Consider the following 22,029-nt stretch of genomic DNA (forward strand, 5'->3'; position numbering starts at 1 on the left):
TAGCACGGCTTTAAACATTTTGTTAAAAGACTGCCTGTTTTACATACTCAGCACAAACGCTTTTTAATGAAACTACTAATATGTAAAGATTATTTATTTATGTTTCTCAAACAAAAATGCTATTGTATCAACACCACTGGGTACGCTTTGTCCCGTCTGATTTTCTAATTAGCAATTCTTAGCATGATTAAATGCTAAATACACAGCTGGGACTGGAGAGTGAGGCTTCAGCTGGTAGTAACCAGTAGTGCCTAATACTGATTTTTTTTTTTTTAACAGAAAAACAAAAGTACTAAAATACTGGATATAAAACTTTTGAGGCCCTACTCAGCTGAAAGGGGCAAAGTTGTCAATATAAGCACTCAAGCTAATTATGTACAACATATATAATAAAGCTAAAAGCTATGTAGTATTTCTCATCTCTGTTGAAAAGCTATTTGACTAAACAGAAAATAAGCTTCACCCAAGTAGCTTATTTAGTTGAAGTTGCATATATTACATATTATGTATGATTTACATTAAATTATCATAATTAAAATAGACTTTAAATTTATTGCTAAACATACCTAGAGGGATAAGCTAAACCATCTGTGTTCAAACACTATTATCAGAAGCCCATATAATTTTTCAAAAAAGGGACCTTTTTGCATTCAACTGAAAATAAGTATTGTATATTCTAGTACACAAATAACTTCACTTTGTATCTTTATCTAATTTTCTTCCTTATAATATCTAACAATTTTAAATAGTTGAAAACAATGTAGATTTTTCTATTTTTTAACAAAAAACTGACCCAAATTACACATCAGTATAAATTTCTACCCTTAAATCTGTAAAGATTCTATAAGCAAGACTCATTTATAAAGTTTTATTTATGAAACAAGCTACTTAAAACTCAACAGAAACAACTATAAGCTGAAAAGAGAACAAAAAAAGCAAAGTTTGGTAAGCATTGTTAACAGGAAAAAAAAAGCCAAGCTCATTGCCATCGAGTCAATTCTGACTCATAGTGAACCTGTAAGGCAGAGTAGAACTGTCCCGTAGGGTTCCAAGGAGCGCCTGACGGATAAACTGCCGACCTTTATGGTTAGCAGCCAAACTCTTAACCGCTACGCCACCAGGGTTTCCAACAGAAAGCAAAGAAGTGTTAAGTGCCTTGGGACTGATTATTCTTTTATGTTTAGTTATAACTAAGCCAAGTTTTCATGAATCTAAGTGTTGGAAGCATGGTGGGCAAATTCACTCCTTTTACTACTTTATATAGTATTCAACTAAGTATGAGCTTTACCACAATGATAGCAAATTTGCAAAGGCGTTCAACACTTCCCTATAGTTTCAATTTTTGCCTTTTAGAGGAAACATATTTTACAAAATTCTATTCACAAATACTCTACATCAAAAGTTTAAAGATACACTTTTAAGGAAAACACTGACGAATGGTCAGAGCTCCCATCCTGATAATTTCATCCAGGCACCTTTCCTAATAATATGGTTCAACTGTGAATGTAGAAGTGGGGAGAGGGGGGAGAAAACGAAAACTCTGGAGTTAGAGGATATAGAAAAATAAAAATACAGTTGTTACAAATAAAGAATGCAGACTTCAAAAACAAAAAAAAGCCACAACACAGACAAACCAAAAGTTATAAATGCTCAGAATTGGCAGCACAAAAGGAAAGCTCTCTCCTGACTTGTATTGTGGCAGTCTGAACGCCCCCAAAAAATTGTGCCAAAGAGTTTAGAAAACAAATATACAATAAAAGGAAACACACACACATACACACAAAACAGCAAACTTCAGGTAACTATTTTGGATTGCAAACAAAGACAAATTTATGTTCAAACAATCCGATAAAATAACCATTTGGAAACTGAAAAAAAAAAAAAGTTTAAAGATACAATTTTTAAAAAGCGAGGAGAAATCAAGTTATGTATGTGGATCGACGTGTTTTAAAATTCTGTTTGAAATTACACTCCAAGAAAAATCCTTCAACAAAAAAGCAGTAATTCAATTATATTTCCAGGAAAAAAAAATACGCATTTTCTCCATTTTGCAAAATAAAACCAATGATAGTTTGAATTTCTAATCAGAAGTTGTTTTAAAAAGTAAAAATAACTCGTCTTAAAAGATTAGACTGGACTGTGGGACATTAAATGATACTCGTGAAGAGTGTGCTTCTTAGCTCAAGTAGATACATGAGACCAAATGGGCAGCTCCTGTCCAGAGGCGAGATGAGAAGGCAGAGAGGGTCAGGAGCTGGTTGAATGGACACCAGAAATCTTGGGTAGAAAGGAGGAGTGTGCTGTCACAGTATAGGGAGAGCAACTAGGGTCACATAACAATGTATGTATAAATTTTCATATGAGAGACTAACTTGAATTGTAACCTTTCACTTAAAGCACAACAATTAAAACATAAATAACTCATCTTAAAGCTATTCCCAATTACTGCTTATGATTTATCAAAAAACCAAAGCTTCACTAGGATATGGATTGTAAAATCAAGACACATCCTCTACTATGCCTAAAACTTGTCCATTCTCTGCAAGTTCCAAGCTTTATGAACTACTGCTTAAAATACACCACAAAGAGAAGTCTGCTTGACTTTGGTTCTGTTAACAACTGCACCAGAAAGAAAAATACAGGTTAAGAATAAAAGTCTATGGCCTGACAGAGACTGGAGAAACCCCCAGAGTATGGCTCCCAGACACCCTTTTAGCTCAGTAATGAAGTCACTCCTGAGGTTCACCCTTTGGCCAAAGATTAGACAGCTCCATAAAACAAAACTAGACTATGGGGCACAAGAGCCCAGTACAAGGACTAGAAGGCAGGAGGGGACAGGAAAGCTGGTGATAGGGAACCCAAGGTTGAGAAGGGAGAGTGCTAACATGTCGTGGGGTTGTTAACCAATGTTATAAAACAATATGTGAAGTTAAGAAGTTTCCTGAATACAACCAAACACTTCGAGGGACAGAGTAGCAGGGGTGGGGGTCTGGGGACCATGCTTTTAGGGAATATCTAGGTCAACTGGTGTAACAAAGTTTATTAAGAAAATGTTCTGCATCCTATTTTGGTGAGTGGCGTCTGGGGTCTTAAAAGCCAGCAAGTGGCCATCTAACATGCATCAATTGGTCTCAACTCACCTGGAGTAAAGTAGAATGAAAAACACTAAAGACACACGGAAAGTATTAGTCCAAGAGGCAGAAAGGGCCACATAAACCAGAGACTGCATCAGCCTGAGACCAGAAGAGCTAGATGGTGCCCAGCTACCACCAATGACCGCCCCCAACAGGGAACACAACAGAGAATCCCTGATGGACCAGGAGAAAAGTGGGGTGCAGAACTCAAATTCTAGTAAAAAGACCAGACTTAATGGTCTGATGGAAGACTGGAGGAACCCCAGAAAGCATGGCCCCCGGACTCTCTGTCAACCCAGAACCAAAACCATTCCTGAGGCCAATTCTTCAGACAAAGATTAGACTGGACTATGGAACATAAAATGATACTCGTGAAGAGTGTGCTTCTTAGCTGAAGTAGATACATGAGACTAAATGGGCAGTTCCTGTCTGGAGGTGAGATGAGAAGACAGAGAGGGTCAGGAGCTAGTTGAATGGACACGGGAAATCAGGGGTGGAAAGGAGGAGTGTGCTGTCACAGTATAGGGGGAACAATTAGGGTCACATAACAATTTGTGTATAAATTTTTGTATAAGACTAGAATTGTAAACTTTCACTTAACATGCAATAAAATAAAAATTAAAAAAAACAAAAACAATGTGTACTGTTTAATGAGAAACTATTCTGTAAACGTTCATCTCAAATATGATAAAAAAAAATTAAAGAAAAAAAAGAACAAAAGTCTGTATTTTAATGAAGGACTGGTGCTCAAAACGCCCCATTCACATCATTGCTGAAGTGGAAGAAAGAAAAAAAAAAATCCAAATCTCATCCACCGACCCTCTCACAATTTAGTGAGAAAGAAACTGGGACCTAGAAAGGTAAAACAATCTTCCCAAGGACCTAGATTCAGACTTTGAATATATTCACCTGGGTCCCAATGAGCGCTCTTCCAACTCGAACAGAGCACTGTTACCACACATGTAAGTGGAAAGTATGAATTTAACTTTTCGTCACTAACCTACAGAACAACTAAATCTGTCCAGTGACATATGATTATGTGCAGATGTATGTAACTAGTGGAGCCCCGGTGGCACAGTAGTTAAGAACTCAGCTGCTAACCAAAAAGTTGGCAGTTCGAATCCACCAGCCACTCCTTGGAAACTCTATGGGACAGTTCTACTCTGTCCTATAGGGCTGCTATCAGTCAGAATCGACTTGACGGCAATGGGTCTGATTTGGTTTGGTTTGGTACCTAAGTAACACATGAAAACATCTGATTCAGCAGCAATGATAACCAGCAGAACTTCCTTTCTTGAAACACTTTTTTTTGTTTTAAATTCTGAAACACCACTTTTTCCTGGTTACCCTTTAATTCTCAGGCCATGATTTCTCAGAATCCTTGTAGGCTCCTCTTTCTCTACTCAGTCTCTAAATGGTGGAATATTTCGAGCTCAGGCATAAGTCGTCTTCTTTTCTATTTCTACACCTCTCTGTAAGTAATTTCATTTATTCCCATGGCTTTAGTATAATCTCCTTGGAGATAACACTCACATTTCAATACCTAGCCCTGACTTTTCCTATAAACTCCAGGCTCACATATTCAAATATCACTCTGACATTTGCACTTGGATATCTACAGGTTTCTCAAATTCAGTATGCCCAAAACTAAACAAGGTATTTTTCCCTCAAAAGCCTGTTCATCCCTCAGTCTGAAAATGTCATCAAGAAAATGCCATCCACCAGCTCCTCAAGCAGGGATCTTCTTGTTTTCTTAGATTCCCCAATCATCCAACCCTACGCCAGCCAATTCCAACTCCAAAATATACTTGGAATCATCTCTCTTCTGATCATCTCCATAGCCAGCAACTCATCAGTTTCCTGAGTGATTGGGACATTCACTCAATTGGTCCTCGTTGTCTCCCCACTTCCCCTCCTATAATACTTTCTCCAAAAAGTGTCCAGAGCAATCCTTACTAAAAGTAAATCCAATCATGTTTAAACCCACTTAAATCCTTAGAACAAAACCTAAACCCCTGACCAGTGTACAAGCCCTGAATGATATGATCTCTGCTCAACTCTAAAAACTCACTAGAGCCACCTTTGCCCTAACCCTGCTGACCTTGCCTGATCTTCAAAACTTAAGCTCTTTCTTGCTTTAGGATAGTGTGCTTGTGTTCGCTGCCTGGAATGCTCCTCCTACACTGGCTGGTTCCACCTTCTAATAAGGCCCCTCTCTGACCACCTAAGAACTCTCCTCCATACTTGTTCTCTATCACTGTATCATGTGAGTTTCTTTCACAGCATTTCAGAGTTGCAATTATACATCTACCTATTTATGTACATCTTTATTCTGCATTTCCCCCACTGGACTATAAGCAGCATGAACAAAGGCACTATGACACTGTCAGCATGCTGCAAGCTCAGTGCCTGGCATACAGTACACACTCAATAAATGTGCATTAAATGTATAACTAAATAGCTATCTATTCGAGTCCCTGGGTGATGCAAACAGTTAAAGCACTTGGCTTCTAACTGAAAATTTGCAGGTTTGAGTCTACACAGAGGCACCTCAGAAAAAAGGCCTGGTGATCTACTTCTGAAAAATCAACCATTGAAACCATATGGAGCATAGTTCTTTGACACACATGGGGTCACCATGAGTCAGAATCCACTGGAAGGGAACCGGTACTTGTGCTGGGGTTTTTCTTAAAGATATATGCAAATTAAATCTTTTTAAGGACTACACAAAGGCCTTTTCTCTAAATCTAATTGAGTATAATACAATTCAATAGATACTTACTAAGTATTTGCTACATTAAATGACAGACAAGTGGTAGATGCTGGAAGCTATGCCACAGGTATTTCAAATACCAAGTCACCCATGGTAAAGAGGTCTTGGCAGAGCTTCCAGACTAAGACAGACTAGGAAGAAGGAGCCGGCAATCTACTTCTGGGAGAAAAAACAAAGCCAGAGAAACCTTATGGATGACAGTGAAATATTATCTGATATAGTACTGGATGATTAGCCGCTCAGGTTGGAAGGCACTCAAAATACGAATGGGGAAGAGCTATCTCCTCAAATAGAGTAGACCTTAATGAAGTCGATGGAGTATAGCTTTCAGGACCTTCTTTTGCTGATGTGGCAGGACTCAAATGAGAAGAGCTGCAAACATTCATTACTAATCAGAACTTCGAATATTTGAAGAACGAATCAAGGAAAATTGGAAGTCATCAAAAATGGAATGCTTGAAGATCCATGTCCTAGGCATTGGTGAGCTGAAATGGACTGGTATTGGCCATTTTGAATTGGACAGTCAGATGGTCTTACTATCCTGGGAATGATAAACTGAAGAGAAGCAGTGTCTCATTTATCATCAAAAGGAAAATTTTAAGATCTATCCTGAAGTATAATGCTATCAGTGACAGGATACTATCCATACATCTACAAGGAAGGCCAATTAATATCACTATTATTCAATTTATTCACCAACCAGTAATGACAAAGATAAACATATTAAAGATTTTTACCAACTTCTGTAGTCTGAAATTGATCAAACATGCAGTCAAGATACAATGACAATTACTGGTGATTGGAAAGCGAAAGTTATAATCAAGGAAGAAGGATCAGTAGTTAGAAAATATGGTCTTGGTGATAGAAACAATGCTGAAGATCGCATGATGGAATTTTGCAAGACCAATGACTTATTCATCGGAAATACTTTTCTTCAACAACATAAACAATGACTATACACACGGATCTTGCCAGATGGAATACACAGGTAGCAAATCGACTATATCTGTGGAGGAGACGATAAAGAAGCTCTAATCACCCAGTCAGAACAAGGCCAGGGGTTGACTGTGGAACAGACCACCAATTGCTCATATGCAAGTTTAAGTTGAAGCTGAAGAAAATTAAAGTAAGTCCACAAGAGCCAAAGTAAAACCTTGAGGGTATCCCACCTGAATTTAGAGACCATCTCAAGAACAGATTTGTTGCATTGAACACCAATGCCCAAAGACCAGAAGAGTTGTGGGATGACATAAAGAACATCATACATAAAGAAAGCAAAAGGTCATAAAAAGACAGGAAAGAAAGAAAAGACCAAAATAGATGTCAGAAGAGACTCTGAAACTTGTTTTCGAACACAAAAAGGATAAAGCAAATGGAAGAAATGATGAAGTAAAAGAGATGAGGAGAAGATTTCAAAGGGCTGCTCAAGAAGACAAAGTAAAAGGATTATAATGACATGTACAAAGACCTGGAGTTAAAAAACCAAAAGGGAACAACACGCTCAGCACTTCTCAAGCTAAAAGAATTGAAAAAAATTCAGCCCTCAAGTTGCCAATAGTGAAGGATTCTATGGGCAAAAAATTGAACAACATAGGAATCATCAAAACAAGATGGAAGGAATACAGAGAGTCATGGTACCAAAAAGAATCAGTCAGCATTCAATCATTTCAGGAGGTAACATTCATTTCAGGAGGTAACATGATCAACAACGGATGGTGCTGAAGGTTAAGTCCAAGCCACACTGAGGGCACTGGAGAAAAATAAGGCTCCAGGAATTGATGGAATGAATACAAACTGAGATGCTTCAACAAATGGATGCAACACTGGAATACCCACTTGTCTATGCCGAGAAATTTGGAAGACAGTTACCTGGGCAACCGACTGGAAGAGATTCATATACATGCCCATTCCAAAGAAAGGTGATCAAACAAAATGCAGAAATTGTCTAATAATACCATTAATATCACATGCAATAAAATTTTTCTGAAGATAATTCAAAAACAGTTGCAGCAGTACATTGACAGGGAATTGCCAGAAATCCAAGCTGGATTTAGAAGAGGACATGGAATGAGAGACACCATTGCTGATGTCTGATGGATCTTGGCTAAAAGCAGAGAATACCAGAAAGATGTTAACCTGTGTTTTATTGACTATGCAAAGGCATTCCACTGTGTGGATCATAACAAGTTATGGATAACATTGCAAAGAATGGGAATTCCAGAACACTTAATTATGCTCATGAGGAACTTGTACATAGATCGAGAAGTAGTCATTCGAACAGAACCAGGGAATACTATGCGATTTAACATTGGAAAAAGTGTAAGCCAGGAATGTATCCTTTCACCATACTTATTCAATCTGTATGCTGAGCAAATAATCCGAGAAGCTGGACTATATGAAGACAGAAGAAGAAAAACTCATTAACAACCAGTGATATGCGGATGGCACAACCTTGCTTGCCAAAAGTGAAGAGGACTTGAAGAAATTATGATGAAGATCAAAGATTACAGCCTTCATTAGCCTTCATTACACCTCAACATAAAACAAAAATGTTCACAAATGGACCAATATGCAGGAGCCCTGGTGAGACAGTGGTTAAGAGCTATGGCTGCTAACCAAAAAGGTCAGCAGTTCAAATCCACCAGCTGCTCCTTGGAAACACTATCAGGCAGTTCTACTCTGTCCTACAGAGTCTCTATGAGTCAGAATCAACTCGAGGCAATGAGGTTTGGAGCAATATGCAACATTATGATAAATGGAGAAAATATTGAACTTGTCAAGAATTTCATTTTCCTTGGATCCACAATTAACACTCATGGAAGCAGCAGTAAAGATATCAAACGATTTACTGCATTCAGCAAATCTGCTGCAAAAGACCTCTTTAAAGTGTTAAAAAGCAAAGATGTCACTTTGAGGACTAAGATGAGCCTGACCCAAGCCATGGTATCTTCAGTCGCCTCATATACATGCAAAAGCTGAACAATGAATAAGGAAGACCAAAGAAGAACTGATGCATTTGAATTATGGTGTTGGCGAAAAATATTGAATATACTATGGACTACCAGAAGAACGAACAAATCTGTCTTGGAAGAGGTACAGCCAAATGCTCCTTAGAAGGGAGGATGGCAAGACTTTGACTCACATTCTTTGGACGTGTTATTAGCAGGGACCAGTCCCTGCAGAAGGACATCACGCTTGGTAAAATAGAGATCAGCAAAAAAGCGGAAGACCTTCAAGGAATGATTGACACCGTGGCTGTAAGAATGAACTCAAACGTATCAACAATTGTGAGGATGGCACAGGATCAGGCAACGTTTCTTTCTGTTGTACCTAGGGTCACTACGAGTCAGAACCGACTTGAGGGCACCTAACAAGAAAAACATATTCAATGAAATGTGAAAACAGGTCAGCTTACTCTGACAAATTTATTTTAACTATATCATGTATCTGTGGGGAGGAAGCAGAAGCAAATGGAGGGAAAACATAGTATCTATAACATGGCATTATTTCCCCTCTTGAATCTGAACATCCTAATTCTCCTGAAAAGCCATCCTGTCAAAAACCACCCACATGAAATACTTTAATTGTAATTAAATAACCACTTTAATAGAACTCTTCACCAAGGTAGATAAACTTTTTAGGAGAAAGGAAGACGTGTTCTCTCTCTCTCCCTCTCCTCCTCTCTCTCTGTCAGATATCACAGCACTTTTCTAGAGTGGATGCTCTGTTAACCAATTAATTAACTGACTGAATCTATTATTTACATGGAAAGAATCAGAATTATTGGAATCACTTTTGGTAGGAGATTCAAGAAGCAGCAATAAATGATGGTGTACAAAATAATCAAAAAAAATAAACAAAAACTCGTTGTCATCAAGTTGATTCCAACTCATGGTGACCCTATGTGTTATAGAGTAGAACTGCTCCATAGGGTTTTCTTGACTGTAATGTTCAGGGAAGCAGATCACCAGATTATTCTTCTGTGGCACCCCTGGGTGAGTTCAAGCCGCCAACCTTTAAGTTAGTAGTCCAGTGCAAACCACTTGCACCGCCCAGAGACCTTTTCCACCTTGACAGAAAGTAGAAGCAGATGGCAGAGGTGGATGAAAACAGGGGAGAATGTTGAAGGGTATTAGCTCTGCAGATCTTGTCATTATTGTGGCTTCACGTGGACATTCTGCTTAAATCTGTATCTTAAAGAAGGGTTGGTAACTCAACAGCATCAACTTAAACTCAGAACAGAGCTGTCAGGTAATGAGGCACTCAGATGTACAATGCAATCCAGGTCCTTTCTAGTTCTTGAAATGTAGCTACATATACATTTATTTTGTACAATTTATACTGAAAATGATTTTCTAAAAGGAAGTCCTTAATTACAAAAAAAACTTTGTTTAGAATTTAAATTTTTTTAAAATTTAAAATAAAAATGTTTTACAAAATGTAATTAAAATTTATGGATTGCATTGATAATGTGAGTGTAAACCAGTGGTTGTCAAACAGCATCATTTGGGAACTTGTTACAAATTATAGGCCCATCCCAGACTACTAAATTAGAAACTGGCCCTACAATTTGTGTTTTAACAAGCCCATCAGGAAATGCTGATGTGATCATTGCTGAGAAGCATGAGGGAGAATACAAAGGAATAAACTAGGGGATATAATAGAGATATAGGAAGAAATTGGGATAAAGATTGCTGATTCTGCACCCTACGTCTTAAAAAGTTTACATGTTTTTGAGGTTTCTGGGTTATCTAGTCTACTTCATCAAGGTCTGAATGTGGAAGAGGATCTGAGCAGAATCTCTGGCTAGAAGGAATAAAGTCATTTATTTGCATGGAGTTTCCCCTAAACTCCCTTAGACATGGGAAGCAGAGAGCATGTATAAGGTGTGGGACCAACAAAAGAGAAGCTGAAGTCCCAAGTCCCCCATCTAAAAGACTGAAAAACCACAGACAATATTACTGAGGTTAAAACAAATCAGCACCCCAAGGTACCATGAAGCTACTCTCTGAATTCCTCTGCCCTTGTGAAGATATATCTGTCAGCTTCTGCTCATTTCTTAGGACACTCCAGATGGGCTAAGACCCATATATCTCACTTTCATGTCATCTTCCATCTACTTTAGTGAGAAAGAAGATGAAAGAAAGACAAATAAAAATCCCTAAGGTGGAAGAAGTACCAGTGTCAATCCCTTAAATAAGTAGAGGTGAAGCCATAGACGCTTCCGCCGTATCCCATCCCCAGCCCCACTCCTCCCTTGAAACCATTCTTCTATTTGCCATGTGGAAAACAGGAAGTGGTCCATGATTCAATAGTTATAGCTCCTCTTAAACAATATAAACACTTACAACAACTACCACTCCATGTATTGCCATGGCTCTTATATACCACAACCCAATGAGGTAAAGTACTGTTATCCTCATTTTAATGCAGTTGATTCCCTTACCCAATAAAGGCCAAGATTAAAAGCTAGGACCATTTGGCTAAAAAGCCCATGTTTTTCTACTTTGTTACTCTGTCATACCCTTGGAAAGTTGGTATGATAAACTCCATAAGCAAAACTATGAAATACGTAGTTTGTCTTCAGTGTCACTGACTCACTTCTTCCAAAGCTCATGCTTACTCCATCCTCTGTCAAAATCTTCACTCAGGATAGAGCTGATAAACTCACTGACGGTAATAATTTTAATTTCAAAAATAGAACTGTTTGGTTTGGAGTGTTTGTGAAGAATATCACATGAAAAACAATACCAACAGTAATTCAATTACAATAATTATCATTTGTGAAAATTAACAGTTAACAAATATCTCCCTTGACATTGCCAGTGTTTAAAGCAATATCTAAGTCTATAGAGTTTCTTAAAACTTAAACACTTAATAGCAAAGGAAGAGAGTTGTGTAAAAATATCAGGCCCCACAATGTCAATTATAAACAACTTTATTCAAATCTGTTCCTATATTTGGCTCTCTTACCGTATTTACAGGATGGTAACTTTTTTTATTGTTATTATTTTATTGTATCAGAAAATCCTTGTAAATCCATAATACTTTACAGAAGCAACTGATAAACTATTTAAAACTGCTGAGTAGATTAGAAAATCACCATTTCAGTGAACTGAACAGTAAAATTATTGATGGTTCCAACAATGCCTGACTTACTCGACAGATTCATATAGCAAGATAATCTGGTTTCCTACCACAAAATAATGACAAAATATATGATCAACAAAACTGTTGCAAGAAGTATCTGTAAGAGTATTTTACATTAATGAGTTTCCATAGGGAATCTAATTATTTATTCCCAACTATCATGTTGTGGTAGATATCTGAGCTCAGGATTAATAACTTGAATTAAACCATTAGTCTCTTCCAAACATTATAGTCCTCAGTATCCTGATTCCAACGTAGATAAAGATGAAGACATTTTATAAAAGCTATTTGAGAGTGACAGTATCGAAAATAAGAAGCTAACTCCAGAGAATACATATTTTGATTAAATGATACTTATTTAAAAGCTGACATTTTAATCAATATGGTCTAATATTATAATCCTGTCTCCAGCTTTAAATTTCATGAGATAACATAACTTTGAAACGTAATATATTATTAAAATAGCCTTAATTTTCTACATCTGCTGCAATCCTTGATCAAGCCTTTGAACCCCAAGTACTCTGGCCCAAAGCCCCACCTAGACCCTACATTCACTATTGGGGAATTCGGCCTTCAATTGCCGTATGTAATAATAAGTAATAGCTTGTATGTGAATCAATGAATATTGAATATGGAAATCTATTATTTCATTTTTTGGTTTCAAACTTCTTCCCATAACCTGATCTACTCACAAGTGGCTAATAAGCTGCTCAATCCCTCATTTTCCACAAAATCTCTCGTGGTGGGGGAGTTCTGGCAGATGACAAAACAGCAAACAGAGGTGAGTATCTCATGACCCTGTCCTTGGCCTCACACTCTCTTATCTATGTTGGTCTCTTGTCTTATCTTTATTTTTCCCCATAACTGTTTCTCTACATTAAAAATGTCTCTGCAACTTGTAAAATACTGCTAGCCTGGCAATAAAGCATCTACAGAATATACCAAATGAGTGCCATACTACTTCAAATCATCTTTCAAGATGACATCTCTGCTTCCAACTGGCAGCCTGACTTTCAATAAATATCCATTTTTCATGCATATTTGGAACACAGTAAACATCATTTTAGTTCACCAACTGGGTAAATGTATGGTGTTCTCCTTTTCTCAATATTAATAACATTAGGGTAGCTATTCTAATTCATCAGAAATAATCTTCCCTGGCATTTTTGGTTGCTTACTGATTGGGATGGTATGTGGGCATAAATTTAGAATAAACAGAAAATTGTTATAATATTAACAACATTGTTGTACTAATTGAATCACCTGTTTTTTGGCAACTATTTTCAGTTGACACAGTTGATTAATGTTCAACATTTATTGAGTGCTATCATTTTCTGCGCAGTGAGGGTACAAAGGTGAACAAAGCAGGGTTCACCCTTTGAGATACCACACTCTAGTTAGGGAGACAGTCATCTAAACAAACAGTTAAGGTACAACCTCTTTGGTGTGATTAGAGTTCTGTGCTATAAGAGCTGAAAAGTGGCAGAGATCAACCCACCTGGCACGGCCAGGCCTTCAGCCAATGGGAAATCATCTAAAAATTATCTACAACATTTTAATTTTAATAACTGAAGCCTCCCTAGATTGACACGTGCTATTCTCTTGTAGTAATATTGTTCTTACTCCCTAACAAAGCTATCAGACTACCATTAGATGCCATAATTTCATCCAGAGTCAATATTTAATGTACTTATTCATCAATATGAACCCTCCAACAGACCTCCTTCCTGGCTGAAGCAAACCTTTTTGGTATCCGTGGTCTCTACTGCCCTGTAATGGTATAAGAGAGAAACCACTCCATGGATGTGACCCAAGCCAGAACTCTTCGCCTAAATCCACATCTTCTTTTAAGGACGCCTAGCATAGGTAGCTGGAGTCCCTGGGTAGAGCAAACAGTTAATGTGCCTGGCTGCTAACTGAAAGGTTGGAGGTCTTAGTCCACCCAGAGGCATGTCAGAAGAAAAGCCTGGCAATCTACTTCCTAAAAATCAGCCATTGAAAACCCTATGGAACACAGTTCTACTCTGATACACATGGGGCCACCATGAGTTGAAAATGACTTGACAGCAACTGACTCACTATAGGCAGCCTGGCAGTAGATAGTATGATGAGACGTTGATTCCTCCAGTCACATTTATAACACACATTTAAATATGATTCTAATCAAGGCACACAGTTTCTTCATTCTATACCAATACAACACTTTGTAATAAAAAAAATTTGGGTTTAGGCTGATTTCTTATTATCAAATCGCCAACTACAAGTAAAAATAAAGATCCAAAGAGTTTAAGTTGACTCTCATATTAAGCCCTCCCAGTCTTTGAGACACCAAATAACATTAAAGAAATACCTGTCTCTGCATAGTTTTGTACACAGTTTTAAATGTAAAATGAATGACAAGAGATGTCGGGATCTTCACAAAATAACTAATCAATAACAAAACAATCCACATTACACCTGGCTTTGCCAGAAACTAGCTACGCGGCCTTGGGTGAGGCATTGCAACTCCTTGCATTTCCTTATCTGACAAATGAACGGACTATTCTCTGTATTTTGAGGGAAAAATAAATAAAACGATGGCATCAACCAGACAGTCTCTAAAGCTTCTTTGGGCTCAAACATCATGAAAGCTTCAAAAAACTGTCTTTTAGAAATTTTCTCTACCCCTCCATCCCAGTCTGTGAAATTCAAACCCGACTGTCAAATCATTTCCAGACATCACCTAATCCATTTCCAGTGTAAGATACCAAGGCAATAACAATTAAGCTGTTATTAGTGAATCATGTGTTCCAAGTGGTCACTTGCTGGGCCCTACTGTTTTGGTGTCACAACTATGCCCTTTAAATAACACAGGCATTTGAGAAACTCATTAACTTTTAGCATCCTAAGGTACAGTTTATTGTATCCAATAAATCTACCAGAGAAATCCCAATAGAAACTCATGTTCTCCTAAGCATATAAAACCTCACCAGAGTAAGGGATAGCTGCAGCAATAACCATAATCATTCTTCCAAACACTCCCTATTGAAGAACTCTAAATGGCACACTGAACTACAAACAGCCCTTGACACTCATAACCTAACAGACTTTGGATGATAATATAGTATCTATGTACACATATATATAAAACACAGGTGTGTGCCACATGTATGTGTGCGTGTGATTTAACTTACTTGCACAGCTAAAGTGATTACTGCTTTAAAAAAAGCACACTGTCAAAAGAATCACTAAAAAAAGCCCAAAGAAAGAACAGGGAGACCCACAAAGTAAGTCAAGCCAGTGTGTCAAACTACAAATTATGGCAAATCAAAAACTCACCTTGAGCAACACCTTATATGAGGTTCCCAGAACCACTCAAAAGACATTTTTAAAGTAAAACAAAGTAATGAAACTAGTTAGGGCATCAGTGGGCAGAGGGACCCACGGGGGAGAAGTTAAGCTTAGGTTATAGGGGGAAAAAATTCTCATATGCTAGACATCTTAATGAAGGGCACAGTATACAAAACAAAGCATAAAATATTACTCTATATCTATACTGATAGTTCAAGTTGCTACAACTTAAGAAAAATGTACAGGGATTGAAGGGAAAAAAAGGCAAATAAGATGATTCCTTTTCATCACTGATTTCTTCTTCAAGCAGATGACTCAAGAAGAGAACCAGCACCCAAGAAAAAAATCAAGAAGAAGCTGGCAGAAGGGCAGTGCTCTAGTTGTGAAAAAGTGAAGACTTGGAGGGAACAGGGTGGATTACTATAATGTCATGATTGACTCAGTTAAGGCAAAGGCAGACTTGTTTACCAATTCTTTTGGAAGCTGCTTCTAAAAAGTGGCATTTTTAGCTACCTTTAGGAAGAGAAGTAGTACATGGTGACTCTGGCTAAAAATATTTAAGGATTCATAATGAGCTTGGAGAAATTCATGAATGGTTGAGATAAACTGAGAGTAATCCCTACCCTTTATAACTAATGTCAGAGAGAACAACTGGGCCCTCGTGGCCTCTACTGGAAGTCACTATTTGAAATGCTGGGGTCATACAGGCCATGGATCTGGTCAGCTCCATTTCCTTATTATAGAAAATATATCAAGGTATTCTTTCTTAAATGTATTTCTAATGGATGTCTTAGGAAAGTCTACAGGCCGTGTATTCCAATCACATCATTACTCCATAAGAAAATTCTGCCTAGTAACTGTCATTATTCTGTGCCTATATGGCACAGTGGTTAAGAGCTCGGCTGCTAACCAAAAGGTCGGCAGTTCAAATCCATCAGCTGCTCCTTGGAAACCCTGTGGGGCAGTTCTCTATCCCATTGGGTCATTATGAGTCGGAATCGACTTGACGGCAAAGGGTTTTTTTTTTTGGTTTGTTTTGTTTTTTGAATACAGGAAAAGCTCTTCAATCAAGGTCTTGGCAGGTTTTTGTTTTTTTTTAATGTAGTGACCAAAGCTGGAAATAAACAATTTATTAGAGTTACTAAGAGTGGCTGTTTTCGGAGGTAAGAGTAGAAATAGCTTCAATGGAGAAAATCACGGCACAGGCAGATGTTAGGTGAAATTTAGAGAGTCGGCCTGCAGTTACAAACCCACTACAACAAAAGATACTCAGATATGGCTGCCGCCAGTTTGAGATACCTAATAAACAAACTAAGATGGAGAATACAGCTACCAGGGGGCCCACTAGCAGCTGAACCAGAAAAAAGAATTTAGGTTTGCCTTACAAAGCAGCCAGGTTTTCTTACAATTCCATTAATCCCTTCTTTGAAATGGAATAGCAATACGACATGATTTTCCTAAAATAACTACAGTTGCTTACTAACTTAAAACGAGTTAATCCCCTAGTTTGATCAAAGTTACCCCCTCATTTTCACTGTGCGACATGAAGTTTCTGGTGGTTATAACTTTCAAAAGAAGTTCTACCCTGCGACACATAGGGTCTCTATGAGCTGGAATCGACTCGATGGCAACTGGTGAATTTAGTTGAGTTCATTGAACCTAATCCTAACTCAAGTCACCGTTTAGAGACCTGTGACTGTTCTTCTGGGGTAGAACACAGGAAACTCTGCTTTTAATCGAAAGCAACCTCATTTACACTCAATAAAACTAACCAGCTAACTACATTCTCCTCACATACTATACCAAAACCCACTGCCGTCAAGTTGATTCCAACTCATAGCAACTCTAAAGGACAGACTAGAATTGCCTCATAGGGTTTCCAAGGCTGTAATCTTTATGGAAGCAGACTGCCACATCTTTCTCCCACAGAGCTGGTGGGTTCGAGCCCCTGACCTTTCGGTTAGCAGCCGAGTGCTCAACCACTGTGCCCCCAGGGCTCCTTCTCACAGACTATCCAAAAAAAAAAAAAAAACCTCAAACCCGTTGCTGTCAAGTCAATGCCAACTCATAGCAACCCTACAGAACAGAGTAGAACTACCCCATAGGGTTTCCAAGGAGCAGTTTGTGGATTCAAACTGCTGACCTTTTGGTTAGCAGTCAAATGCTTAACGACTGCACCACCAGGGCCCCTTCACATAGCTATTACTTAATCAAGAATCTGTTTCCCTGCCAGTCTATTGACCATATGGCAGAGCAACCTCTCAGCATTACATGAATGCTCATTCAAAGCAGGAAAGTCTTCCAGTAAGTAGTGCATCCGGAAATAAAGGGCCTTTGGTAGGTTCTGTGCCCCATATGCTTTTCAGAGTGGCACGAGTTAACAAACAATAACCAATCCTTTACTCTCCTCCAAATCTACACTGACTTTACATTTGAAAAAAAAAAAAAAAATTACCAAAGAGTTCAGCAAACCTTACTTCTGGTAGCGGGCTGGCTGGTTTGGTTAGGATTCCTCCTACATAAACAACATTAGGCAGGGTGGGTCTTGGAAATTCCAGTGCTACGTCAGTACACAGCATCCACAGGCTGGACCCATGAACCAAATCATACATGGACTTCTCCGGCAGCAGGCTGTACTTCTGCATTATCCTTTCATACTTGGGAAGAACCAGAAAGCTGACTCCTAGTCTGGAAATGAGGTAAATGCCGGTATTTTTCATCCTTTGCAGCAAGTTCATGTGGTCTGTGAGGAGTGAGTTAAACTCTGGAACATAAGCTAACGGAGCAGGAGCGCCTACTTCAGCAGGATACCAAAGGCCAGTTGAAAATACAGCATATTTAACCCCTAAAAGATGAGCTATCACAAATCCACACATGTCATTAGGGTCCACCAGCAGCAGGTCAAACTTTTCCTTTTTCAGAGCCTGAATCAGGGCACGGTTGCCAACTATCATATCACAATTCTTAGTATAGTGATCCAGTATGTCAAACAGTTCAATTGCTGTCAATCTCCCAGAGAAAATATTTCTCATTTTGGACTGCAGGAAAGCATCTGAGGTGGTACTGTTAAAGATCCCTGGGTAGCGCTGGAGGCTGTAATGATTAGATGGAGCGATATCTCTGCCTTCGGAGAGGAGGAACACTGTGTGGTGGCCTCTCTCGTGCAAGGCCGAGGCTAGCGTCTTGAAAATGTACATATGGCTTTCAAACATAATTGGCGGCACGATGATGATTTTGGCAGCCTTCGCCATCCCGACAGCACTCCACAGGAGCATGAAATATGGAGTATAAGACTTCATAGCTGAAATGACAACCAGAAAACTACTTATAACAGAATACAATCGTTATGATTAAAATATATATAATCACAAAGCCTTGTTTTTTTCAAAGTCTCTGATGGTCCAATACTTAATGTGAATGCCAACTTTCTGACTAGACGCCCTCGTGGTGCACCAGTTAAGCACTCGCCACTAACCGAAAAGTTGGTGGATCAAACACACCAGCAGCTATGTGGGATAAAGAGCTGATATTCTGCTTCTGTAAAGACTACAGCCAAGAAAACCCTATGAGGCAGATCTACTCTGTCACCTGGGGTGGCTATGAGTTGGAATTGACTTGACGGCACCCGACAACAACTCTTTGCCTAAGGAATCATTGTCAAAAATCATCCTATCCCTTTATTTGGAGCCCTGGTGGCCCAGTGGCTAAAGAGCTATGGCTGTTAACCAAAAGGTCGGCAGTTCAAATCCACCATCCACTCCTTGGAAACCCTATCGGTCTACTCTGTCCTATAGGGTCGCTATGAGTCAGAATCGACTTGACGGCAACGGGTAGTGGGTATCTCTTTATTTGAGCTATCCTTTTGTTTGTACCCTGGTGGCATAGTGGTTAAGTGCTACGGCTGTTAACCAAAAGGTCAGCAGTTTGAATCCAGCAGGCGCTCCTTGGAAACTCTATGGGGCAGTTCTACTCTGTCCTACAGGGTCACTATGAGTCGGAATTGACTCAACAGCAATGGGTTTGGTTTTGGTTTTTTGTTCATGAAAGATTATTCCAGTACAGAATTGGAAACAAAGCTGACGTAAACTGAAATATATTAAAAATGCTTCTGTTTTGGAGCACCTAATTGCATTAATAATGGGGAGAAACAAATTTTTTTAATTTGAAATGAAATTTCTGTAAGGCTGAATGGTAAATGCTTCCTCTTCCTTGAAAAATACCTGTGAAACATTTGTTTATCATCTAATTTAATGTCAGTGTTAATCCCAGAAAGAAGACCTAGAATTTTTAATTTCCAGGTATATCAACATGTGTTTCTCTTATTTAAATCATTTTATCTCAGCAGTTACATTCTCAGTTATACCCAAAGCATACCAAAGAAAGATTATGTTTTAGAAAATAATCCATCCAGGTAGTAGTTCTGTAGAGAAGACTACCCTCCACACACAGAAACAATTATCTTTAACATGTATTTCCCCCTTACCTAAACACCATAAGTATCCTGGCAGTCTCTATGTAATTTATATCAATTTTCTATGTAATTTATATTAATTTTCTAATTTGTTTCAGGGAGAGACACTTTTGATAGAAAAGTTCAAGAAGGTTAACTCTCTCTCAGTAAATGCTTATGGAAGAAGCGACTGATGAATGAATATGCCCCAGGCCACACCTTCTCTGTTGCACCTGTAACTCAGGTGCAAGCAGAAAGTCAAATGATGACTCTATACCTGAAAACTAATGCTTCTACTACCCTATCACAATGATAGATTATGTAAAACTGAGTCTCCTCTACTATATAAGTGCTTTATATATGGAGAACATATAGTGTGCAAACTCCCCTACCCAACTCAATATAATTTGTACTGAGACTTTAGATTAGCTCTCAAATACAGACGACCTAAATTACAATTGCCCATGCAAACTGGACATTTTTATCTCAAAGAATTCTGGAAAGATTTACATATCACCAAATCAACACCTATTTTTACTTATTATCATATATTAACCATCCTATTTGTACAAATCCCCACCATCTAAATGCAGTTTTAATAACTGTGCCTCCTCCACATTTAACCACTGCAAGCAACCTAGAACAAAAATCAATAGCAAGATAATGACGGACTCTTCCAAATCAAGATGGAACTATAAGATGCATTATATTTCAGGGTGCTTTCTTCCCTCCCCTGCTCCAAGGAAGTTTTCAAACTATTTCTAGATAAGTTGAAACTGTACCATTAAGGGTAAATAAAAGTAATGCATATTATAAATATACAAAAGGCTGTGTTAAATTATTGCTTAAATTATTACAAGGGCTTTAAAAAAATGGAGAAAACGGTTTCTATAGCAATGAAGTAAGTTTATTCTACAATTACGTGGTCAGTGAAGGAAAACTAAGTATTCAAACTTGGAGAAAACTTTCTAGGCCCTTATTCTACTGTACTACTTCTCCAATGCTTCTCTCTGATGTTGCCTTCTCCCAATTCCAAGGAAGGAAAAAAATAGGGAATTTAAGTGGACATGCTATGAATTCCAGTGAAATTTAAGCAAAATCAGCAGTCGCTGCCCATCACTGTAATTATTGTTGCCTTTCACTGTTTGCATGTCCAAGAATACATAACTGATAATGAACCAGCAAATGTTTTCTCCACTGGATTTTGCATTTAGCTGAGCAGGCATTGGGCACACTTAGTACATTTGGTTACAGTTAAAATCATTACTTTATCTACCATAAGTAACTAAAAAAGAAAACAACAAAAATAGCAGGGAAACGTATTTTCACTGTGTTTATCTTCCTTTTCTTATTTTAATATTTTATTTCAGTAATTACCACAAAGTAAAAAGAAATCATACAAAATGGTAGTTTGGTTGTTTTTTTTTTTATGCATAACTTCTTACAATCTGGAACTCGACAATGATTAAAATGTTCTGTGTCTGTGCTGTCCAATATGATAGCCCCTACCTGTGCTGTCCAATATGGTAACCCCTACCCATGTGTGGCTATTAAGCAGTTGGAAGGTAGCTAGTGTGACTGAGAAACTAAATTTTTATTATAATTTAATTTAAAGTAATTTAAAATTACATAGCCACATGTGGCTAGTGGCCACCATGCTACAAAAAACAGGTCTAGAATATGGTAAGAAAGTATATAGTACATAAATTCTAAAATTCACTGTGCAAAATACCAACATTCACACATCAAGGTAACTCCTAAAAATAATGACTACTACATCTTCCTATGTTTTCATGAAATAATACTGACTGCCAGAAAAGCAGCAGCATTTATGCAAGTGTTATTCTCTTCAAATACAAATTTAATTATGAAACACCACAACAGCACTGTAACTTCATGAACATCTTTGTGGTTAATAATAAAATGACTAACACAGCAAGCAACAAATGCTGAGATTCTTGCTAATCCAGATGTATCTCTGCTGTGTCTATTGGAGAAATAATTTTCTGACATATTCTCTTCTATCATATCCTAATTTTAATATTTTTTTAAACCTTTGTAATTAGTATTGGCCAAAGAGACAGAATGGGCCACATAAACCAGAGACTTCATCAGCCTGAGACCAGAAGAACTAGATGGTGTCCGGTTACCACCAATGAACGTCCTGACAGGGAACACAACAGAGGGTCCCT

General features: G+C 38.1%; 1 protein-coding gene across 1 annotated transcript in view; it reads right to left on the reverse strand.

Moving 5' to 3' along the window:
* Positions 1 to 22,029, reverse strand: part of UGT8 (UDP glycosyltransferase 8) — a 134,887-nt gene that overhangs the window by 79,761 nt on the left and 33,097 nt on the right. The window contains exon 2 of the mRNA XM_004385893.1: positions 17,865 to 18,688. Coding sequence (XP_004385950.1) covers positions 17,865 to 18,686 — 822 coding nt within the window. The 5' untranslated portion in view covers positions 18,687 to 18,688. The remainder of the gene's footprint in view (positions 1 to 17,864; positions 18,689 to 22,029) is intronic.

Source organism: Trichechus manatus, unplaced genomic scaffold (assembly GCF_000243295.1).
Source record: "Trichechus manatus latirostris isolate Lorelei unplaced genomic scaffold, TriManLat1.0 scaffold00150, whole genome shotgun sequence".
NCBI classification, from domain to species: domain Eukaryota; kingdom Metazoa; phylum Chordata; class Mammalia; order Sirenia; family Trichechidae; genus Trichechus; species Trichechus manatus.